This window comes from Equus caballus, chromosome 17, assembly GCF_041296265.1.
Source record: "Equus caballus isolate H_3958 breed thoroughbred chromosome 17, TB-T2T, whole genome shotgun sequence".
In the NCBI taxonomy this organism is placed as follows: domain Eukaryota; kingdom Metazoa; phylum Chordata; class Mammalia; order Perissodactyla; family Equidae; genus Equus; species Equus caballus.
The window spans coordinates 66,729,070-66,754,571 of NC_091700.1; the positions used below are offsets into that span (position 1 = coordinate 66,729,070).

Below are 25,502 nucleotides of genomic sequence, written 5' to 3' on the forward strand. Positions count from 1 at the left end.
GGGTCTGTTTGTGATATCTACTCATCGGTCTCAATTTTACCCTTTAGGCCACAGCATAATAATGCCCACCTTTTGCAGGGCATTTTGTAGCTTAAAAATGTTTCATCCATTCTTGTTTTCCTACCACAGAAGTAGCTTTCAAACATTTGAAGACAGCCGTGTTTTCCCAGGGCCTTTTAGCTTGCTTTATTATGGATGGTTGGCCTCCACGTGTGGTGCACAGCTGTCGTCCTGGAATATTCTTTTACCTTCATCCTGGGAACTCCCTTAATCTCTCCTGTGTTCTCTATCGTGTTTTCTATATTCCATTCTTCTCTTTCCTGGTTTACTTCTCACTTTTACTGGAACACGTTTTCTGGTAGTTTTCTGAGGAGGAGTACATTTTTCAAGATACTGCATGTCGGAGCATGTGTTCTTTATTCTCACATTTGAGAGTTTGGAAATAGTTGTCTTTCAGAGCTTGAAGGCGTTGCTTCATTGATTCTGTTCCAGTATTGCTGGTGAGAGAGATGAAACCATTTAAATACTCAATCTTTTGTATATGATCTCTTTTTACCCCCTTTCTGGAGTAGAGGGTCTTTTCTTTGTCCCCAGTGTTCAGAAACTTCAGTGATTCTTTGGTGTGGATTCTTTGAATTCTTGTCATTATTTGTGCTGGGCACTCAGTGGGCCCTGATGATCTGTAAACTCCTGCCCTTCACTTCTTGAATCTTTCCTTGAATAATATCTTAGTTTTCTCCTCTGTCATTTTCACCGTTGTCACTGAACTCTTTTTGATTCTCCAGTTTTTAAAAATCTTTTCAGTATATTTTTCATCTCCTTTTTGTCCTAGTTTTTGGGAAATTTCCTCGACTTTATATAATAATCCTTCTTTGGAGTTTTTGTTTCTACATCTCATCTTTAATTTCTAAACTTTTTTTGTTTCGTCTTTGTTTTTGGTGTTAATTTAAAAATCTATAGCCTGGTCTGGCCTTTGTCTTACTCTCCAGCCTCATTTTATTTCCCTTCATCCTCTTTGTTTCTGTCACATTGGCTTTCTAGAGTTTTGAATAACCATATGCCCTCTTGTCAAATAGCCTTTGCACACACTGTGTAGAATTCCTTCCTTTCCCACTTTGCCGAGTTAACTCCTGTTTATTTTTTAGCTCACAACTTAAGGGTCATGTCCTCAAAGGAGCCTTCCCTGATCACACTGGCCAAGCAGGATCTCATTATGGTTTCATAATTCCATGTACATTTTCCATTCTTTCCAATCTGACCATTAATCCAGCAATCATATATGTTTTTGTTCATCCCAGAGTTTATTTTAAAACCTGGTACTCATTAACTATTTGTAGAATGAAAGCAGAATGAGTGCATAGATGAGTTCAAGAAGAAGGACTGTATAAAGTGAGAAGACTAGGGCAACATTTGGAACCCTGAGGAAAAATTGAGGGGGTGGGTAAAGGAAGCAGAACCCCTGAAGGAGACTGAGAAGGACCAGCCAGAAGGGAGAGGGACGGTAGGACAGCATGGTGTCACGGACTGTCTTAAGAGGAAAGAATCGTTAGTACTGTCAAAATAAGAGCGAGGGATATAGGGCTTGAAAAGTGGCTGTTGGATTAGTAACAGGAGTAATTTGGTGAGTTAGCAGCCTTAAGGTGGGGAGGTGAGAAGTGAATGGAAGGAAGGTAAAGAAGGTGCAGTAATGAAAAGATATGTGTGGATAACTCTTTGAAGAATCTTCGTTGTGAAGGGAAAGATTTTGATAACTGTAGGAGAACATTAAAGTCCAGGATCTTTTTGTGGTTTTCTTTTTTACTTTATTTTTATTTTAATGGGAGAAACTAGCATATTTAAATGAAGAAGAGAGGGAGAAGAGTAAAAAGAAGAAAACTAGAAATCAGGCAGGATAATTTTTTTTTTTTAAAGATTGGCACCTGAGCTAACAAGCGTTGCCAATCTTTTTTTTTTCTTCTGCTTTTCCTCCCCAAATCCCCCCAGTACATAGTTGCATATTTTAGTTTTGGGTCCTTCTCTTGTAGCATGTGGGATGCCACCTCAGCATGGCCTGACAAGCGGTGCCATGTCTGCACCCAGGATCCGAACCAGGAAACCCTGGGCCGCCGCAGTGGAGTGTGCGAACTTAACCACTCGGCCACGGGGCCGGCCCAGGCAGGATAATTATTAATAATAGGTATCAGGTATGTCTCCTTTTGAGTATTAAAGAGCAGGCCATGTATTTTACAGTCAGAATCTGATCCTTATGATACCTTCCGGCAGTGCAATAGATCCCATCTATAAAATGGTGATTCGTTTTATTCATGCGGGAACTGAGGCACACAAGATGGGATAGATTCTAGAGCTCTGCTAGGAGGATTAGCAGTAATAACCCCTCTGCTCTTATAGGAGGGCAGGGGGCCAGGATGGGCGTGGGTGCACATATTTGTAGCAGGGGGCTAGCACGGCTTTAAAGAACATGGGCTTGGAAAAGCAAAATGGCAGATTTGTTTATTTCTCAGCTCTGTTAGTTTTATAAATTTCAGAAAGTGAAAACTTCTTTGAGCTCATTCCCTCTTATTTAAAATGGAGATAATAATGGGATTATAGGATAAAAGTATGATCATTGTGCTTAATGCGAGGAAACTGTCCTGAACACAGTGGGTTTTCATTAAGTGATGGGAGGCAGAGTCCTTTGTGAAAGGTGGCAAGCAAGAGAGACAGAATGATGAGGGTGAGAATGACAAGGGAAGGAGTGCTGAGGCCAGACTTTAGGGAACGCCTTGTAAGTTACAACAGTTGTGAACCACTTAAGGTTTTAAAAAGACCGCATCTGATTTATGTAGGAGAAAAATGAATTTAGTAACAATGTGTAGGATGCTTGGCAGTCGAGACACCTTTTAAAGGCAGCATAGTGCAGCTGGAAGACTATAAACATTGCAGTCAGAACTTAGTTTGAATTAGAGTTCTGTTATTTATGGGCTGTGAGATCCTAAGGCAAGATCCACTTGAGAGTGAATAGAGCATGACTTTTTAATCGTTTTGAGCACCTCATCCTTCTCAGCTGTAAAATGCTGCTGATGCCACCTTGATGCCTGTGTGGAGTGACGAGATGATCTGTGTTGTCAGTAGGCATTGACTTTAGCAGTGGTCTAGAAGAGAGCCAGGTGGTCAGCCACCATCTCATGGGGTGCCCATTGATCCTTCTCTTCCTGTAGAGAGCGACAGACTCCCTGTGTGCCTCACTTACTCACTACTGTACTATTAACTTTTCCCTTGGCATATTCAGTTAAGTATTAGTATTGAGTTGTATAAGCAAGTTTTTTGGCACTGGTGAATAATAAAAGGAAGAGTAATTGGCAGTTTCTGGAAGCAAGCTGATGATGACATTTTTTGACCAAATAGCTGTTGAATAACAGCAGAACGAGGTCTTTCCCCTGGGATGTAATGTAAGATTGTTTTTTACACGTCAAAAGGGGCTTTCGTTCAAATGGGATGTGACTCCCAGTACTGAACAATAGGCATCCATCCCTGAAAACTGGTAACATTTTTCTTAAGATTATGATAGAATGCACTTTCTAGGCTATTCTAATGTTTGTGGGGACGGGGGGTTGCAAAACTAGAGTCTTCTCTCTTCTCTCCGTGCCGAATTTGCAGAAAAGGGCTTAAGCGCAAGGTGGCCCCTTGTGGGACTTTGTGTTTGGTGCTCGGCACTGTGCGGGTGAATGCGGTGTGCGTCGTGGACGGCGTTTTGGAGCCTCAGCTCTTCATCACCTCATTCTGTCTGACACTGAAAGTTAACCATTCTCAGCCCTAGCCTCCTCATCTGTCAAGTGAATAGTGTTGTAAGGAGAAAAGAAGAATGGTATTATATAAAGTGCTATACAGGGCCTGGCACTTTAGTCACTCAGATATTTATCATATATGTACCAAAACTGAAGTTTGCTAGAATCCTTTTTCTTTTGCTCTTTTTGGCCGTAACAATGTGTCCTAGAATGCTACAATTCTAATTAAAATGAAAAGTTGAACTAACATCTAGAGCCGTTATATATTAATGTAGAACTATTTTGAAGCTTATGATTATTATTTCAGCAGTGCATGTGAGTATAATGTAACCTACCTTTTAAAAAATGTATATTACCTTGAATATTCTTAAAGGTAGCATGCTTTTTAGGTAAATTTTGTTTAGAGATTCAACCAAGCCATTTACAGACAAGCTTGGTATATGTGTTGGAAGGTGAAGTTGGTTGTAATCTTCACTTTCATCTACTGGGTGTGCTCACAAAGTAACAGGAAAACATGTTCTTGGTGGCTTGTTCATTGATTCTAAAGGAAATTACAGGATATATTTTATTAGAAGGAACTGTACAATACAGTGACTACTTTGAAAAACAACCAGTTCTATGTAGAACTACCTTTTATGGTTATATATTACCTTTATATTTCATTCAATGAGCAATATTAAATAATACATTGTATTGTTCAGTGGTGAATGATAGTATATAGTGATTCACTAAAATACTTTTAAATATTTTATATATAATTACATCAATTGTATATTTTATGTAAGTATATAATTTTATAAATATTTTAAAATAAATTTAAACATACAAGTTACTCAAAGTAAATTTTGTGGCTGAGTTACAGTGTTACCTTGGTGTGTTTTTTTCCTCCTCATTCCTTGCAGATGGATAGTGGCTATAATACACAGAATTGTGGAAGCAATATTATGGATACGGTTGGGGCAGAAAGTTACTGCAAAGAAAGTGAAGCACAGACCTTGGAAGTTGAGAATAAATCTCCTTTTTAATACAAAGGTATGGAAAAAACAGAAAGCTTGAAATGGTTGTAGGTTATAAGTATTTACTAAATGTGACTTTTTTCAGTCTATTTTTTCCTCCATTTTGCTTAAAATTCTGGCATCTGTCTTCAGTTCATTTAACAGCAGGAGCAGGTGGTTTTTAAATCAAAACACTTCATTTCTTAACTCTTCTGCTGTGAGGGAGTGTAAGAGAAGAGGCTGGAGAAGGGGAACTGGCCCTACTCTAAGATCGGTGCTTGAAATCAGTTCCCTAAAACTCAAGGGGAAGAGGAGTGGGGGCCCAAAAAGGAGGAGAGTCAGAGGTTTCTGCCTTTAATATTGTCTCAAAGCAAAAAATGAAAAAGAATTTGATTATTAGAGAGGGAAATAATACAGTTGAGAGATGAGACATCAAATTAAGAATATTCAAAGGTAAGGGCTCTTAAAATCCAAAAGCCTGTATAGATTTTGGATGCTCTGAATGAGAACACATGCCTATCTTACATACTAAGTATTTATACAAAGTATACTATTGATGAGCACATTTAGAGGAACCTTCTAGATAGGATGGTTATAACTATATATTCCTATTTGAAGAAACCCATCATGATTTTAGACACTAATCAGGAGACTCTTTGACTTTTATATGCCAGTTTATTAATAAACACAATAAAACAACAGCAAATGTGCAGCTGAACATAACTCTCCAAATGAATATTAAAATTTACTATGGAGGCCACTTTACTTTCCCTTTCCTTCACTTTGTCATGAGGTGGGACTGTAGTTGTCCACTTAAAAGTAAGCAAGTATGATTAAGATACAGGAAGTACTCTTTTTGATACAGAATACTGATTTGTAAAAAACCGTATCTTCACTGTCGCTTTAGAGTTCATAAGGAAATCTGCATTCATTCTCAAAACATTTCACATAATAGTTGCATCCTTGAATGGTCGTATTTAAACTGAAATAAGGTATTTTCTTCTCTTTCTTTCACAGCAGCCCACAAAACCCAAAGGTGTTGGATGGAAACAGCACATCCCCCTCAGTGCAGCAGTCCACAGAAAGCTCTCTCAGACCCAAAGACTACACTGAATAGCTCCTCGAATATTTTTTATGCACAAGATCAACAATGTGATTGTCACTGGGGAAAAAAATGGCTTCAACTGACATGCTCAGCATTTTTCTTTCCCTCCTTAAATGTGAAAAATCAAGGGCTTAATTTAGTGACACAGGAACAACAGAAGAGCTCCTAGAACTTTCAACAAGTTGCTGAAGTACAGGTTTATTTTTTATCAATAAATATTTTTGTACTTACCTTGAGTGATGTGTTTAACAAAAAACTGGAGTGCTGACTTTGCTCCTAGTCTACAGGTCAATGAACTGCTTGTTAGCAAGCCTTACCGGCAGCACTGACTTTAGCAGTAGTTCTGAGAACATGTGGACCTGTGAAGGTACTATGTTTTACTTTACATAAAAATATGTGAATATACAGATGAATTTAAATTTATAACCTATGTGAAATAGATCTGATTTAGATATAAAACAAACTTAATTGAAGAGGTAGAAAGGAGCTTAAGCAAGATTCCAAGTTTTCTTTTTTGAACTATTCATTTCTGTGAAATTCTTAGTTCCAGTGATAACTGGTCTAGTTACTACTTTAAAAGATGTAAATACTAGAAAGGTAGTACTAACAGCATCTTAATAGCATGTATTATTATTAGTGGGGTAACTGTGGGAGGCCCAGAATACATCTCCATCCCTAAGGTAGAGACATCCTCTCTAGCTCAGATTTGGCTAGGGAGAGGAGTAAGAAAATGCAAGAACCAGGATCAACAGTGGGGAAGGGGTGACAGTGGAGTTCCTGTAGGGCTTCAGACCTGTGAAGTTACAGGTGGGCAGGCAGACATGTAACTGATTTTATTAAAACTCATATTCATGTTGGGAGTAGAATGGGTATATAAATTTTTTGGAAATATTCTTTACCTTTGGAGAATGTTTATTTGTATTTACAAATCACCTCTTAAGAACTGTCTCATTCAAAAGGGAGTAATAATTCATATGGAGCCCTAGGAAATAAAGACATACTATCATTGTGTCATTTTCTTCCTTCCTTTTTTGCACCTTGCAAGCTCACTGCTAACCTGCAAAAAAATGTTTCTTCCTGTGTACCTGGGTCATCCTCTCCTCTAGCACACTAACCATAAAGCCATGAGCCACTAGGTCCATTGCTAAAGATACTGCAGTAGGGAATCCATAATCACATTGGCTTTAGACTCAATATAAACTTAAGACAATTGCTGTATGTAAGCAGTTCTAGATCCTAAAGGTAAGAGCTCCCCTGGCTATGTTTTTCTAAGCACAAGTCAAGAAGCAAAGAACAGAGTGACTATAACTTGGATTCAGGTCCCTCCTCCTTCATCCAGTACTTCATCTGGGCCATAAAAACCTCAATCAATTTTGATATGTTAAATGAGAGTAATAGTCCTACTCAACAGGGCTTTTTAAGGGAAATATTCCATGTAAGCTGCTTAGCCTAAGAACTGGCACTAGAAGTACTTTAGACTACCTAAGAAGAGACTGTAGGGTGAAAATAAGGTTTCTGGTCATATTGAACTACTCAGTAGGGACTAATGTCTAAAGTAGGCCTTCCTCATAAATGAGGAACAAGAAAAACTTGGAAGAAAGATAAATACAGTAATGCCCTGCTTGATGTTTCAGTCAACGACAGACTGCGATACGATGGTAGTCCCAGAAGTTCAGTACCATATAGCTTAGGTGTGTAGCAGGCCGTAAAATGCAGGTTTCATGTAAATAGAGTCTGATGTTCGCACAACGCTGAAATGGTCTAATGACGCATTTCTCAGAACTACCCCCTTCGTTAAGCGACACGTGACTATAGACTCAAGGTCGTCGTCTTGTTTTACCAAGAAGCCTCCCTTTTCCTCTACCGCAGGTGAACTATGGCCCATGGGCAAAGAAATTTTTAAATGGTGGGGGGGTGGGGGGATGGGGGGGATAGTGGTGGGGAAATCCAAGAGTATTACTTTGTGACACATGAGAATTATGAGATTTCAATTTTTGTGTCCATAAATAAGATTTTGTTGGAACATAGCCATACTCGTTTGTTTACACACTGTCTGTGGCTGCTTTCACTGTAAGAGCAGGAGAGTTGCGTACTCTGGCTGTAACAGACTGTATGGCTAGCAGAGCCTAAGTGTCTGACAGAAAAGGCTGGCTGACTTGCGCTCTAGCGTGTAGTCCACACAAGGCTCTCTTCCTTCAACTGAGACAAGTTCTCCCTCAGTGTACGGATGTGTTCCTTAGTAATGGGAGACTGGAACAATCATTTAGCAATTACTGACCGCCTAAATGATTGTAGATGTTGGAATTATTCTCACTTTGTATATGTGCTGATGTAGCTGCCAGTCTTGTCTTGCTGTACCACAAGCTCCTTCAAGGCAGAGAAGACAGCGTATGTGACTGGGACACTGTAGGTACTTTAGAAATTCAGTAAGTAAAATGTTTCAAAGTAACTCTATCTCAAAATATCCTCGAAAACACCAATTTAATCATCACTAATCTTTGTGCTTAACAAGGGAAGTAGTCACTCTGGCACACCAAATTACAATACTTCAATCTGTTCCCTTTAATATGTCCTTACACAGTCTCCCCTTTCCTATATAGTCTGATACATACACAGTTTAACAATCATTAATTATCTACTTTTTATTTTATAAGTAACATGATGTGACATTTAAAGTGCCATCTCTATTATTTCTTTGAGCCCTAATGCCTTATTTTGGAGGAGATTTTTGAGCTGAAGATCAAAGATGATGATCACACTTACTACCTGGTATAAAAAAAACCTATTTTTCCAGTCAGATCAAAATATCCTACTTCTTGCCTGCCGCCTTACAACATCCAATTCCTAAACATCCACAGCTGTTCAAGGACTACTAATAAAATGCAGGAGGCTTTTTAACAATAAGGGAACACTTTATGTAAGTTAGGTAAATTAAAGATGGCAAAGGAAATTAAATACTGAATTTCCTGACAGATCTTGACTTCATTGTATTGAAATCTAAAAAACTGCCATACCAAACACTGACAGCTTTCAAGAAGAAAGAATAGATTGTTCCTTGCTTCTAAAAATGTTCTATTTTTCTCCATAGGAAAATGATAGTTTTTTTCTATCAATATTAAATAATCAAATTACATATGCAAAATTAATCTGCCCTTCAATGAGCAGATGAATGTTCCCTTTAAATGATCTTTACAGATCCCTGAAGTTGCTATCCTGTCACTATTTAAGTGATGGATATTCAATTGAGATTTTCTGCATAAATAGTTCTGTTCAATCCAGAAATGAACTAGCGTGATGGGACAAAGTCAACAGTTCAATAAAAATGCAAATTTTTAAAATTATTAAAATGTAGTTAAAAGTAACAAATTGTATCACACACTTCCTAGATTTAGAAGTCTTTCAATTTTTTTAAAAAAGAAACTAATCTTTGAAGTTTATGTTTTGGCTGTAGCTACTTTTCAAGCTTCTTCTTCTTTCTCTCTGGTTCATTAATGTCCATGTTTGAAGTATCCATAGGAATGCTTATTCCTGGTATCTAAAGCAATGCAAACGGTGAAAAATAAGGTGAGTAAAAGCATAAAATAAGGAATAAATCTCATTCTCATCTTCCCCTTCCCCAGTGACACTTTCAAGTTCAAAAGGATGTAAGAGTAAAGAGGGGGAAGGGGGTTAGTAAAGGTTTCTACACCAAGTATATATATTTCACAGAAAAAGTTACAGTGGTTCAAAAATGTAAAAGACATGATCTCAACAGGTGAGAAGCATGTCATTGGGAAGAGCGTGTTTACAACATGCCCAGTTTATCCTTGCTGAGCCACTGACTGTCAGCCGCAGAGGCCTCAGGTGTGTTGGGGCAGAACAGAGGTTAAGAACCAGTATCTCAGGTGAAACACACTTTATCTTAATCTTCACAAGTGCAGATTCGAAAACTGGTAAAAGTGAAAAAGGACTAGGCAGGAGATCTCAAAGAGCTCTGCTTTTGGTACCAAAGACCTCAGAAGAATCCTAGACATCTGGGATCCCATGGCCTATAGAAATCAGAGAGAGAAAAGGGTGTGCTATGCAAATATTTGGCCTCCACACTACTTGCAGGATTCCCTCAATCATTCAACAGAACTAACCTGTGACTATATCCCTATTTCACAAAATATGTACTGGTTATTCCGCCACAACATGGACAACAAAAGTTTGGTCTTACCTGTGGTTCTACCAGAGACATTCGGATTTTCTGATGCTGAAGATTAGATGAATCTAACACGATCTTCACTTTAACTTTATCAAATATATGGAACACTGTATCTTCTATTTTAAGTGAAGGTATCTAAACAAAACACATTTTACTACTTTTAATTGCTTCCATCCACTCGAGCCTTTGTTCTAATTCTTTATAATTTACCTTTCATAGTGATTTAAAAGTTTAAAAATCACTTCAATATTTAATAAGCATATCTATGTGTCCAAAATAACAAAAACCACTAATCTAGTAGCCTCACATAAATATGAGTTATTTATGTGCATTATTTCCTCCTCTCATTAAGATGGTCCCTATATATATTAATTAATCTCAGGATTCTCACCCCTTTAATTAGCAAATTATGGGTCTAGCAAAGGAGCACAAAGGTACTGCGGACACAGTTTACTGTTTTGTAGTTCTACTAAGGTTAGGGAAGTAGGGAGTGTGTCAGGTAAGAGACACTGGAAACAGGTTAAAAAAAATTCCCTTCCCCTAGCTCTAAGCAACATTTCTTTCTTCACTTTAATCCAGCTGTCCACCTAGGGCAAAGCGTAATTCAAGTCTTCCTTAGAGGAGAAATCTTTACATGGTATAAAAGAAATCAAGGACAACATGTGTATGTGGGAACAAATACTGAGGTGAGAAATTTTGAGTAAGATGATAAGCTTAGTTGGCACAATTAAATTCTGTAGGGTTCAAAAAATAACTTTACCCTTTATAGATACCATTTGTAACCTATCGAAGAAAAAGTGCCTCCCCCCCAAAATAAATAAATGAATAAAAACATGAGAAATACTGTACCTCATCATCATAAATAAGCCGTGGCTTTGGTTTGTCCTTTTCTTCAAAGAAGACTGTACCTTCTAAACCATACTTTGGAATTAACACCACAATAGCATTCTTTCTTACAAATAGAATATAGGCTTCTTCACTTACTATTCCTTTGCTTTTGAAAAATAACTGAAAAATAACATACCACCTTATTAAGAATTGTCAAATATTTTGAAATGAAAATAACCTTTGAAATTAAATAAAAAAGAAACAAAACGTCATCTCTCCTAACATTATCAACAGAAAGCAAATAAATACCTGGGTATGAAAAGCCACTGATGCACGTTGGGCATACTGAGCCATTTTGTGCCGGAAATTGAGATTCTTACATAAATCTGCAAGCTTGTGTTTGTCTGTCAACTCTGGATAAGTGCAGTCTGCCCCTATAGCCACAGCCAGCAACCGATGAACAATGATGTCTGCGTATCTAGATACATGAAAGAGAAATAAGAATCATGCTATGTTAGCATTAAAAGGTCTTTTTAAAATACAAAATTAACTACATTCTATTTTCTTCAATTTCATAAGGAAAAAGTACCTTCTGATGGGTGAGGTAAAATGTGTGTATATTGGTGATGCTAAGCCATAGTGATGAAAATCATTATCCATTCCCGAGCAGAAGTACACAGCCTGCATCATGCAGCGAGTGGCTAAGATTCGTAGCAGGGTGTTTAGATACGGGAAACTAGGAGAATCAGCCCGGTCCAAAGAGTCAGCCAAAGATTTGGCTGTATCAGTTTTAATTTCCAAGTTCTATCAACAAAGAGGAGGGAAAGAGCACCACATTAAACAGTTTAAAATCAGTACCATCATGTCTTCAAAATACAACAAATCAGATTGAACAAATACGGTGTTTTTGACCAGATAATAAGTGTTTGTTTATGCTTTTTATCCTTAACCCAGGAGAACTAAAAATAAATTTATAAAAAGTAATGATTGTTTCATGCAACATCAAAGCTTAGTTTTCTGAATGCATTTAAAGTTACCAAAGTAGCAACATTCTGAAGAAGTTTCAACGAAGAAAATGATGGTGGGAGCCAGCAGTAATACTTCTCAAAGTCCAATTTGTGTTTCCATAATCTTTGTTGGGGTAGAAAAAAAATAAAAGCACATCTGGATACTTTCTAGCACATCTGGACTTTTTCTGCAGATAATTTCCTTCCACTCAAAGTAGAAATAAAGCCAGAGCCAAAATAAAACTGTACTGGTCACCACAGCTCAATGTGCTGATACATCAAACTTAGCTGTTTTGTCCTACTTTGGGAGATGGGGCAAAAAATACTTAAATTTCCCATCTTCTGCCCAAGTCTTAACAGAAAATTCCCCAATTTACAGTGTAAGCCTGAGAGCAGAGGAGAAGCTGACTGATGGATATGACATGGCTACCATAAAAGTCTGACAAAGGTCAGAAACCAATGCCATCCTGTTAGAATACTGCCCTCAGGGCCAACACTACTCTTCCCAGCTCTCTTCTAGACAGGAAAGATGGGACCTGAATAAGCGATCCAAAGAAAACCACTGTAAACCACGGTCGCCCCAAAGGTAGCAGTCATTATGCCTAAACGAGAGTTGACTAACCAGAGGCAGCGAGGATATGGGGTTGAGGAGATAGTGCCCTTTCTACATTTTTCCTTTTTCCCACGTGTGCAATAAACGGACTGCTTTCTTAGGAACATGATATAAAGAGGGCTTAAGTAAGTTGAAGACAAAGAGAAAAAAATTATTTGTAAATCTCTGAAGTTGGGCCTCAGAGGAGGCATGAAGTAACAAAGCATAAAAAACGTGTAAAGGCACAGAGATATGGAAGAGCTTACTATGTTCAGGATACTGCAAATAAGTCAGTCTGCAACATCTGGCTTTAGCATAGGGTGTTCTTTAGAGCCAGTAAAGGATTTTATTAAGCAAATGATTTCAATGTGGTAAGACATGACCATACCCAAGTTAGATCATTTTTTTTTTAATCAAAAGAACTACCAACATCAAGTAGCTTTGCATCAAGAAATAAAAAAACTTTTGTGGAAATGTAGACAATAATAATAATGATGATATAGATTATGCAGTCCCACGGATAGCCCACAACACAAACACAGATGATTCTCAAACTATTGTATCTTTACCTTGGATTTAGCTGCCTTAACAAGAATTTCATAATTTGATGGAGGAGGAGCCGGATGTTTCCGAAGCAGAGCATGTTCAGAAAATTCTTCATGAATTTTTTTTGCAACAGAGATATTGGCAAGTAACATAAATTCTTCTACCATGGAATTTGTTTCTCTGTCAATGGAAAAATCATTAAATAAGGAAAAAGAATCTGAGACTTCTATATATCATATTTATTCACAGGTTCTCTCTTCTACTAACAAGATAATAGAATTACTTCCTATGTAAACATTCATATGTGTATGTACATGTGTATTTTTAATAACTTAAGGCTCTTTCATTTCTCAGCTACTATGCTAACAATCTCTATGTGATGCATAATAAGTAAATCTCATCTCACGCTGGAGGAGACTTTACAAATTGCATTAAAAGAATAGAAACTTTACTAACTCTAGTAATAGTCATGAATCGCTTAATGACAGATGTAACATTCTGAGAAATGTGTCATTGGGTGATTTCATCATCGTGCAAACATCATAGATTATAGTCACACAAACCTAGATGGTATAGCCTATTACATGGTATATGGTACTAATCTTAAGAGACCATCATCATACATGCCATCCATCATTGACTGAAATGTTATGCAGTACATGACTGAATATAAAATCTAAATCATAAGCATTTTCACCTCCTTTTACTAAGTCCAGAGAGATTTTTTAACTGTAAATCCATAAAAATAAAGTTTACTATGAAGAATTAAAAGCTATTTAGGTCATACAAATTTTGACTTAAAAAAACTAAAACTTCCACTAATAAATCATCAAAATGAAGCAATAATATTTACAATAGTTATTTTGGGTGCTTATTATGGACCAGGTATTGTGCTATAAGTGCCACATACATTGTGAGATATATAAATATATTTATATGTGTGTATATATATATATATGTGTGTGTGTGTATATATATATTTGCAGATGAGAAAACTATGAATGTGTAACATTATTCTTTTGCTCAAGATCAGTTAGTAGTATCAGAATCTGAGCCCACATAATTTGACTTCAAAACTCTTAACCAACTTGATACTGCTTTTAATTCTATATAGTTAGCCGACATCCATTTAAAACCTAGTTTAGTAAATGTGTTCTATTTACATAGTGCTTTCTTTCTCACAAGTCAATGAACGTGCATTATTAATCTTTCATTCATCTCTCCATTTTTAATAAGAACTTACAACTTCTTGACAAGATTCCTAAAGTATACTAATTTTTAAAATATTAGGAAGACCTCCAATCATACCTTCAAAAGTACAGAGACAATCTCTTAGAAATATGGTTTTTCTTCTTCTTGGTAAGAAGAAATGGGTGATATTCTACTTTGGCCAAGCTGGATTCAACATTTTTCTCAAAAAAGTTCCTAGTATTGGGCTCACAGTTTGTATTAACATTAGACTTATTTGCACAGAAGTTCACCCAAAGGTATCTTTTAATTTTAGCTTTAATTCTATAAAGCACATACCGGTCCCACTTTTAATCCTTAGTCATCTACTAGAAAAGTATAAATGCATGTTTAATTTCAGAATTATATTAAGAGGCATGGAAAGGAGGCCTATGATTTAACCAAAAGTAGTCTTGCTTCCTAAAGCTTAACCAAATCAATAAAACAGTAACAACAATACCTAACATCTGAGTACTCTTCACAACACTGTACTATCAATCCTATTTTACTGACAAATTGAGGCGCCGGGAGGTCAAATAACTTGTGCAGAGTTATTGGCAGAAGTGGGATCCAAGTCCAGGTAGTCTTGGCTTCAAAGCCCATGGTCTGGACCACTACTCTACCCTAGTACAGTACATTCTATATTAAATACTTAAGATGTTAATCAGGGCAATCTTCTTTTACTTACCATAACTATTACTAGCCAAGTTCTAATACATCACACATCAAGACAAACCAATTCAAATTGGGAATTTTTCTATTATAATACTCATCTCAGTTTTATATAAGAAAAACTAAAAAGTGAAATTATAATTGCTTTTCTATATAACTCATAAGTGAAAAAAATCTGCAGAAATCATAACCCTACTAGAAATAGATTATTTTGGGTATAAATATGTTTATTAATATATATACTAGACATTACATTTAAAACCAAAATTGTAGCTACTGCCCACGGAAAAAATTGCGCACCTAAGTTCCTTGGTCTGCAGATCTATAGGATCGTGAGTTTCACTGTCCATGTGGAATCGAACTTCCGGAGAAGAAAGAGTCAAAGCCCTAAATAAAAATTAAAGAGGTGAATTAGTCAAATGAGCCAATAACAGAAATAATTCTGGAAGTGATTCTTTTAAAATAGAAAATGATTACTGCATATGCCTAACAGTTTTTCTTTTGAAGTCTTTATGACCATCTGCTAAGTTTTATGCTCTATTTTCACGGATAGGTTAATATTTTACAGATTTAAAATGCATTTAAAAAGAGAAGACAATAGCAACACAACAAAATATAAGTCCTTGTGCTTCTGAGAATTTGAATAAATTCTCTACCCAAAATAGTTGGGAGTTTTTCCTGAGCTACATGGGTTTGTAATCACTTTTATAAATGAAGAAAGTACCTGGCAGTTTTTTATTTACTACAGAAAACAATGTACTGGGGTGAGGGATGATGGAGAGAGGGAAAAGGGAAGCTGCCATGGGTAGATCAGTAATGTCAAAAGAACCATGGTTCAAAAGTATCTTTCACATACTCTCAACCAATGGAGAGGAGACTGATAAACTCCCACCACTAATATCTTAGAAATACTGATGGCTCTTAACATTTGAGTGCTATGTGTCGGATTAACGTATTATGCATGGTTCATTTAAAGAGCTGGCAAGTTCTCCTTTGAGAAGTAAATGTCCCACAAGGCAAGGTAAGTCTAATGTGTCTTCACACCTTGATGCTATTTTCATCAGGTCAGCTCCAAATCAACCTAAAATTAAGGAGTTTAATGAGGCTAGGTAACCGTGGACAATCATGGAGAAGGGAAAAAAATAAGATGGGGCAAGTTAAGAAAGATTCCAAGTCCTTTTGCCCTCCATTCTTCACCTTTATTAGAAGAACTACAGAAGGAACACAATACAGGGAATCTCGACAAATATTTCTTTCTTGCCATGTGGTATTTAGAACAAGGATCTACGCCAGATTTAATCTGTTTATTAGTATATCTTGACCCAAAAAGCAAGGTATACTAATCACATTTTGATCATTTTTCCTTCATAGAAACACTTAAAATTTTATGTCATGGATCCATCTATCCTTTAAGATAGATATAATTTAATGGGGCCGGCCTGGTGGCACAGCGGTTAAGTTTGCACATTCCACTTCGGTGGCCCGGGGTTTGGCGGTTTGAATCCCAGGTGTGGAACGTAGCACTGCGCGGCAAGCCATGCTGTGGCAGGCGTCCCACATATAACGTAGAGGAAGATGGGCATGGATGTTAGCTCAGGGCCAGCCTTCCTTGGCAAAAAGAGGAGAATTGGTGGCAGATGTTAGATCTGGGCTAATCTTCCTCAAAAAAAGAAAAAAGATAGATATAATTTAAGACAAGACATAATATATCCTTTAAGAAGGTAAAGATACCAATTTGTTTACTGATTGTTTCCTCAATTCCCCTCAAGACTGAGAAGATTCAAAGGTATGTTTTACCATTAGATGACTATCTACTTACAAAACTAAACGGGCAGACTGTTTTTGAAATTAAAAAATGTTTCCCAACCTAATTACAAGAAGCTTTGTCATAAATGCAAATTTACATCTCTTACTTTAAAACCACCAAAATGAATACAGTTTTGTGTTTTTATTCACTTTGCTTTTAAAACAAACTTTCTAAAAATTAATTTTACATAAACCTTCTTTTCATACCAGTCATACTGTAAACCTCCGATAACCTCAAAAAAAGAAAAAATCTAATTATATTCCTCTTATTTACATCTAAATGACAAGCTTGAGCAATAGTTTCATTGGGTTTTACTGCATTCAAATTATCCTCACACATATTCAAGTTTCATATTTACGATCATATGAAAAATTCCCAGAAAACTGAGGTGTGAGTAGAGATGGGGTGGCTCAGCATAAGTTCCTAGAACAAGACTGTCCAATGAAACTTTCTGCAGGGATGGAAATGTTCTCCATCCACTGTGAAAAATGGTAGCCACTAGCTACATGTGGCTACTGAGAACTTAAAATGTAGCTAGTGCAACTCAGGTACTGAATTTTTAATTTTAATGAATTTTAATTTAAATAGGCACATCTTACGAAACAACACAGATCTAGAGTTTGCACTCTCCAACAAAAACTCTTTTAGTACCTACCTGTGACCCTACCCTGGCTGGGGAGGGGAACCCAGAGACCAGTATCTGAAAGGCTCACGTACTCGCTTTACCCTGATAGTGGATGACATCTTTCAAGAATCGAATTTCCTTTAACTACTTTACTTGAACAAGCCTGGGTACTTGTATCCTCCTTGTCTTACATCTCTGCAACTAGACAAATGCCATAATGTAATAGTTAAAAGATGCAAATCTGCCACCAATTATCGCATCTTTGGCAGACTGCTTCCATGTAATTTTTAATCACTTAAAATGAAGATGTTGAATTACACAATCTCTAAAATCTCTTCCAATTCTAAAGGGCAAGAAGGACTTCATCTACATTTATTTAGACATCTGGAAAATAATGTGCAACCTGGAAACTCATTTCTACTTAAAATTAAAACAATCTGTAGAAGAATCTTAAGGAGCTTTTGCCTTCCTAGAATTTCTTCAAGATCTTTGACTCAAACATACCAGTTTTTAGCACAACAATCACAAGGTCAGAGGTCCTGAACAAATACCAGAATCCAGTTGCTAGTATTTAAAAGGTAGCAAGAACAGAATGTCTCTACTTAAGAGTCTCTATTCAGCCTATTAGAAAATTCCTCATCGTCCATGATAAAACACTTTAAAAAGTTCACAAGTTATCTTAATATCAGGATATATGAATTATACCTTTTTTTCCCAGGAATATTAGCCCTGAGCTAACAATCTGCCACCAATCCTCCTCTTTTTGCTGAGGAAGATTGGCCCTGAGCTAACACCTGTGCCCATCTTCCTCTATTTTATATGTGGGACACCTGCCACAGCATGTCTTGATAAGCAGCACATAGGTCCATGCCCGGGACCTGAACCAGCAAACCCCAGACCACTGAAGCAGAGCATGTGAACTTAACTGCTGCGTCACTGGGCCAGCCCCAAATTATGATACGTCTTAACAAATATTTTTGAAATGTACCCTTTTTCAATTCTTCTTTTTTTCAAGATTTTAGCTAGTTTATTTAGTCCACGGAGACTAGTGGTGATATCATCATTCATGGTTGCTGAATCAATTCTCATCTGAGCTTCCGCATATGTAAGAGAAGCCTAAAAAGGAAACCATATGTTAACATAACTCTTACAAAAACTGGCTTACTATGTTCTCATATTTCCACTACCATAAACTGCATAATTTTGAAAAACCTAAAATCAGTTAACAAAAGAGAATCAAGATTCCTAGCTATAATATTTATACTCCACATCTCAATTTCTGGTTCATTAACTGATGTATTATTTAACATAAGCAAACTTATGTTAAAACAAAATGGTAGTATTGTCAGTAAATAAATTGGTTAAGCTTTACTTTCATAGTTCAGTTAATGTACAAATACTTAGATAAGGCTAAAGTAAAATAAAAAGGAAGGTAGGATTATTCTCTGATAATGACTGTAAAGTGAAATCCTTTTCAGATGATCATTACTTCTTTACTTTAGATTAAGAAAACTGTAATAATCTAGACATCATGTTTTATAAGAAATCTAATAAACACTCCAAGTATCTAAGAATGAGACAAATCATAGTACTAGAAAATATTTAAAGTAATTTCCAATTACAATCCAAATATACAAATATCCAAATGTTTTCCTACTTCTCTACTCATGGAAAACTACCATATTTTAGCTTATTCAAAAAAAAAAAAGTAGCTTCACAAGTAAAATTCAGGAATGGCAGAAGAGTTAGTTGATGCAGGCCAGGTCAGATTCTTCAGAGAGCCAAATTATCTACTAGGGGCTAAGAATTCCCCTGCTAAAAATGTTTTCTCTTATATACATGTTCACTAAATTTTTTTCGTGTAATTTTGTTACACTGACCAAGTCTGGGAGAATTATAAACTCATCTTATTTAAAAACACAAATCTAGGAAGGCTTAAATCATTCACACATCACTGTCAGTCTAACACTGCCTCCTTTCCAACCACTGGTTGATTAGAACAGAAAGAATGAAGTTAAAGGGAGAGAAAAAGTTGGTAAATTTGGAAAATGGATCATTGGAAGTACGGGGTTTGGCAAACTCAGAGGAAGATTCAGGGAAAATGAGAACCTAAGGGAATCTGGGGAGAACAAAAAAAGGAAAAGGATAAGGAGAAAGATGATGTGGCTCCATTCTGTCTGAACACAGATCTCATGCTAGTTCTACTGGAATCCAACTATGATTTATAACACCATTTCTATGAGAATAAGCGAGAAACAAGAAGATGATGCACATGACAACTTTTAAAATACTAACCAATTATTAGTTGGGACAACTTCAAACACTGGGGTTCCTGAGTTAGGGCAAAAAGTCATCTATTTGGTCTTCTCAAGTATATAGGCTTTGTAAGTTTCTGAATATAGGACAACTGTCACATAAACTCATTTCTAAACAACATCAAGAATTAAGCAGATAACTCAAAGAAAAACCTAGATTTTGCTGCAACATTGGGGAAGAGTTTCTTTAAAAAAAAGCCTAACTTTTTCAAAAAAACCTAGAACACCATTAAAAGTACCAAACATTTTAATATTAAATATTAACCATGAAACTAACCTTCGAATTAATGGCACTTTTAGTAAACCTCGTTTTTAAGATTTCAGCATTGTGATTCATTTCCCAAATACATGAAAATGCCAACCTACGGGGGAAAATAAACAGTATTTGTAAATGGGAATTAAAGTAGTAAATACTATGTTCTTATGAAAAAACATGCATAAATACCTGTCAACGTTACATCTCAAGGAACATAAGTTAGAGCTAAGCAACTCTGGAACCATGTCAATCCTCTGAAACAGATAAAAATAGAGTCACAGATTACTCAGCTATAGCCACACATTTATTGGTGGTTCTATTCTCAAATAGCGTTAATTTAACAAGAAAAAAAGGTCTTTGTGAATAGAATTGAGAAAATGTGAAATAAGAAGTCTATTTCTAGAAAAGCACTTATACACAATCATCACAAAAGGGAAGCAATGAAAGAAAACTGGACTTCATGTCAGCGGACCTCAGTTTAAATCCTCTACACTAACCACCTGGCTATCCTCTGAAAGTCTGAAACCTCTGGTCTGTATAGTAAGTTTGTACAGATAACAGACACAAACCCTACTAGCCCGAGGACTGGACTTTTCTCCAATGCTTAATACAAACTACATGGCATTCTAAACATACTAAAAAAGAGAGACACCAAATTTTTACAGAAAATAGCTATGCGGAAGAACTTTGACAATGAATTCGTAGCAAACTAAGCTTAACTTTTCCTTCTACTTTCACAATTTTTCTATGTAAGTTTATGGGAGCATACCTAAAAAAGAGGAATAAATGGTAAATTTTGACAGAATTGACTCATGTCTTAATCAAAAACAGAAAATACGTTAGTTATCCATAGATAAAGTTAAATGCTATACAACAATGTACCTCAACCATATCTACTTGTTATTTGGGCCACTCTATAACAAAAAACATGGGAACATTTTCACAGATTTAAGCTCACCCTATTCTGTGTATGTCTTTTTGCTAATTCATATACTAGTCCAGACTGTTCAAGAATCCTAAAGCACTCATAATTTTTACAAACTATGCACAATTAACGTAATAGTTACTCATCTTATTTCACTAAATACTGATGCTCTCCTTTCCTCAGGAAATACCTCAGATGACTCTATTATTAAGAATAAGGCAGATGATGAAAAAGTTATAAGCATATATCAAAATTTCATTTTAAATTTAACACATTTACCTTTTCACAAAGATATACAGTTGTTCCCCTTCTGGCTGATTCTTGATCTAAAGCATTTCCCGGCCTAATAAAGTGGCTAACATCAGCAATATGAACACCAACCTTAGAAAGATAAAAATAAAAGCATGTGAACATTCTTAATTGGGTAAATGTACTAACGCAGTTCTAATAAGACAAAATTTAGCTAAACTGGAAAAAGGGTCAGTCACATTTACCAATTCAATTTTTTTTTTTTATAGAAGGGTTTTTTTTGGTTTTTTTTAAAGGTTTTATTTTTTTCCTTTTTCTCCCCAAAGCCCCCCAGTACATAGTTGTATATTCTTCGTTGTGGGTCCTTCTAGTTGTGGCATGTGGGATGCTGCCTCAGCGTGGTTTCATGAGCAGTACCATGTCCACGCCCAGGATTCGAACCAACGAAACAGTGGGCCGCCTGCCGCAGAGCGCACAAACTTAACCACTCGGCCACGGGGACAGCCCCACCAATTCAACTGATACATGCCTATTAGTCTCTGCAGCTAAAACTAACTATACTTGGCATGAATAATTCACAAATTCTGTAATGGGTCAAAAGAAAATGAACTCAAGACCAGAACTATATTTAGATAAGAATGTCATTACAATATGAATACCTCCAAATTTCCATTTTCAAGCTCTCTACAATGTAGAGCATCATCTATATCAGTACATCCTGGTGGGTCCACACTACAAACACACAGATGTCTCAGGTCTTCTCGATTTTTCATGTCCTGGAAGATGCCACATTATAAAGAAATAAAAAATTATAGTTTGGTAGCACAAATGCAACACAGCTTTTGGGAAATCAACTATCTATAGGGGAAAAAAAAAAAAAACCTTAGCTTTATTTCTTAATGATAACCACACATTATAATTTGTAATTTGTGGTTTCCTCACCTTTGAAAATATTGACATAAACTACCATTAGTCCCCTAGAAGAAGTTATCTTTCAGTACAGCAAATGATTTCTGTAATACCTAAGAGTGGTGTGTCTAACTAAATGCAGAGGACGAGAGGACCATGGTTTCTACACGTTTAAAACACACATAGAAACCAAACAAAATTAGCTCAGACAGAGTAATTTATAAAGTCACTAAGAATTCTTTCCAACTTACCTTTTCAGTAATGCTCCAGGGCATCTTTGGTAGAAAGCTAAGAACGGCCTGAGAAAAAGGCTGATGGGGAACATCGTGCTCAAGTAACAAAACTTCTGTTTCTGTCTCTTTATCTCCAACTTCCCCTAAATTTTTTACAAAGTGTCCCTAAAACCAAAAGGTATTATTAGAAAGGTGTATTTCAAAGCCCTTTGTTTGGTCATTTATATTTTAACATCACATTAAATTCTTGAACGTTTATATATCACCTTAGTACTTCTAAACATTCCTATCACTTCGTAAAAATGACCCCTCAGTAAATTAAAGCTGAAAATGACAAGACTTCTCAAGTGACTTACGATGGAGACTTCCTGAGGGCCCAGTTCTTACATAACAAAGCGTCTGTTTACTTCCTATTATCTTTCAAGTTTAAAACATGCTTCAAATATAGAAGCTTCAAAATTCGTTTATCAGAATCTACTTAAGTCTCAAACACCATTTTTGTAGTCACTATCAATAAGTTATTTGTTTGGAAATATGAGTAAAAGTAACCAGATGATTTACATTGGAATTTCGTAAGATTAATTTTCAAATTGAATGCACTACTTAGCAAGTAACTTTTTGAAATATTCCTAAATTTCAGAATGAGTTTTATATAACAGCAGATTCTACTTTCACCAAAAGAAGCAATTTTTAATTATTCTAAAATAAAATTAATAATTCAAGCTTACATTTGGATATCTGGAATTTCTGGGCCAACCATCAACAGCAACAATAATTCTCCGTCCTTCTAAAGTAGACGCTTGTCTGGTTTCTATCCGAATTCTAGGGATTCTCTTATCAGCAGGTGTAAAGAGATGCCTTCTTGACTACAGAAAATTAGGAAAAAAGATTTTACACACACACAAATGTGGGGATGAGGGCAAGGGGAGGACTATAAGTTCTATTAGTGTATCATTTTTATTACATAGCAACATGCACTTTACTCACCTCCTTAATATCAGACTTAGAAAGCATGCCACAATATGGTCTCCAATTCCTCTTTATTATTCCAACAACTCTACCGGTCGGCTTTAACATTTTTTCATTTACAGCAGTCTTAAGCTGAGATTTAAAAATAAAAATTCTCAGTTATTTTTCTGGTAAGTATAATGAGACAATTACTCTTCAAATGGAATATGAATATGAATACTAAAACTTTCAGGCAGTAAATTATGACATAAAACTACAGAATCTTGATGCTTCAAAATTCTAGGCAAGAGTATGCCAAACCAAACAATGGAAATAGTTCCATAATAACAAAGCACTACAAGAAAGGATGATCAAAAAACAAAGGAAAAAATAAATACAATCAAATAAACACGTCAGAACTCAACTCTTCACTTTTAATATGAAGATCTACTGACTAAAACACACACACAGGTCTGGAGATTAATAGACTAGGATTTTAGTACTAGTCTGCACTAATTAGCTGTGTGGTATTTATTAATTCATTAAAAAAGAGATGTATCTTTAAAGGTTCTTCCTTATCCAAAACAAAAACCCAAATAAAGAGAATTTCTTATTAGAAACAGCAGAAGGACCTTATAGTATTTTACCTCTAACATTCTCCTATGGCCTACACTCTGCAAGGATAATGTTACAATAAGACTCCAGAGCACTGAATATAATCCACAGAAAAAGAACTACAAATGATGTATGAATTCCTACTATTCATATTACTCTTGTAACTCTACAATAGGAAATTCAATAGGTCATATCAAGTAGACTTTGGCTTATAAGAAAAAACTGAAAGCATTCTCTTCATAACAAATACAGTAATAGAAAAGGAATTACCAAATGTACCCAAATATAAGGGCCCAGAAGTACCTCTGTTATGCTGAGGGAATTTTAACTTTTCATAAAAGCATTTCAGAAAATTTTACATTTGTATTTACTTAAATCTCACTAATGCAGACAGATCATGTCCCTGAACTGTCACAGAGTTCCAGTTTCATACTCAAATTAACTGTTTTTGTATTTAAACTCACTTACTTGAGCAAAATAAGACATTAATTTAAAAGACTACTTAAGCACTTAGAGGGAAAACAACTATGTATATGATGTATTAAAACTACAGAACTATAATTTATTCAATAAATCTGAGAATTGAGATTTAACTTTCTCCAAAGCTGACACACTAATTAATTATACAAAGCTACATGGACAAAAATTAAAACCTGCTTGGTTTCATACAATGCGTTCTCTCTCCTCTTCTTTCTCCACATCGTCTTCATTTTGACCTTCGTCATGTAAAACCACAGAAGACGGAGCTACCCACTGATTCTTGGGGAGAAGCTCCACAGCCACAATATCTTCATGAATAGCTCGGTTTAAATTTTTGAGTCCTTGTAAGATTATCTGTATAAAAGAGCAAATGGCATGTGCCCAGAAATTTTCAACAGCAATAAAATAATGGGAAGGTTACCAACCAAAAGTTTAGATACATTTTGAATGTCTCTGTATATCTCTCTTTGCTTGAGGAAGAGTGTCGCTGAGCTAACATCTGTGCCAAACTTCCTCTATTTTATGTGGCATGCCTCCACAGCATGGCTTGACGAGCAGTGCTAGGGCCATGCCCGGGATCTGAACCTCGGAACCCTGGGCCACCGAAGCAGAGTGCATGAACTTAACCACTACGCCACCAGGCCAGCCCCTTATTCTGCCCTCTTAATTTCTCAATATCAAGTTAAAAAAAAAAAAACATGGTCAAAAAATATAGGTTGTGTTCCTGGCTTCACTGTAACTCTTACAACATTAGTACCAAAAGACCTTAAATTTTCTTGACCTCTCAGGGTCCTGATTAGTAAAATAAACAGTACCTACTTTTATAGGCTGGGTTGAAGATTAAATGAAATGCAGCATGCAAAGCAGTTAGAAGAGCAGCTGGCAAATAGCACCCCAAAAGCAACTGCTTTTCACTTTCAAGTGAAGCCCTCTGGAACAATTACATGTTATGTAAATAGTATTTCTCATAACTGGTCATACCATATAAAATAGAATCATATTTATTATTATCTGGGTGACTAGATTTTTATTCTCCTAAAAGTACGTTAATAAAAAGTTCTTCAATAAGCAGTTTTCTAAAAAACTGATTAATTCTACTAGTATCTATGACTTCCCACATAACTGCCTTAAAACTGATAAACAGGGAGATAAAGCAAATTTAAATTCTCATATAAAATTTTAAACACTTATGAGAAAAAACAATGAACAGGAAGTATT

The 25,502-nt window shown here is 36.0% G+C and overlaps 2 protein-coding genes across 11 annotated transcripts in view; one reads left to right on the forward strand and one right to left on the reverse strand.

Moving 5' to 3' along the window:
* BORA (BORA aurora kinase A activator) overlaps positions 1–6,878 on the forward strand; it is a 27,851-nt gene extending 20,973 nt beyond the window's left edge. For 5 of the 6 annotated variants that reach the window (XM_023621684.2, XM_070239855.1, XM_070239859.1 and 2 more), the window contains 2 exons: positions 4,667–4,796; positions 5,777–6,094. In XM_023621684.2, coding sequence (XP_023477452.2) covers positions 4,667–4,789 — 123 coding nt within the window. In that variant the 3' untranslated portion in view covers positions 4,790–4,796; positions 5,777–6,094. Of the gene's footprint in view, positions 1–4,666; positions 4,797–5,776 lie in introns of all 6 variants that reach the window. The other variant, XM_070239854.1, reaches the window with a different exon arrangement.
* DIS3 (DIS3 homolog, exosome endoribonuclease and 3'-5' exoribonuclease) overlaps positions 5,415–25,502 on the reverse strand; it is a 27,647-nt gene continuing 7,559 nt past the window's right edge. For all 5 annotated transcript variants that reach the window (XM_001495217.7, XM_023621679.2, XM_070239849.1 and 2 more), the window contains 16 exons: positions 24,474–24,638; positions 23,229–23,342; positions 22,970–23,107; positions 22,260–22,406; positions 21,759–21,875; positions 21,130–21,231; positions 20,115–20,179; positions 19,947–20,031; positions 18,343–18,470; positions 15,223–15,309; positions 13,047–13,203; positions 11,468–11,682; positions 11,188–11,356; positions 10,900–11,058; positions 10,063–10,185; positions 5,415–9,399 (listed from right to left, as the gene is read on the reverse strand). In XM_001495217.7, coding sequence (XP_001495267.1) covers positions 9,316–9,399; positions 10,063–10,185; positions 10,900–11,058; positions 11,188–11,356; positions 11,468–11,682; positions 13,047–13,203; positions 15,223–15,309; positions 18,343–18,470; positions 19,947–20,031; positions 20,115–20,179; positions 21,130–21,231; positions 21,759–21,875; positions 22,260–22,406; positions 22,970–23,107; positions 23,229–23,342; positions 24,474–24,638 — 2,055 coding nt within the window. In that variant the 3' untranslated portion in view covers positions 5,415–9,315. The remainder of the gene's footprint in view (positions 9,400–10,062; positions 10,186–10,899; positions 11,059–11,187; positions 11,357–11,467; positions 11,683–13,046; positions 13,204–15,222; positions 15,310–18,342; positions 18,471–19,946; positions 20,032–20,114; positions 20,180–21,129; positions 21,232–21,758; positions 21,876–22,259; positions 22,407–22,969; positions 23,108–23,228; positions 23,343–24,473; positions 24,639–25,502) is intronic.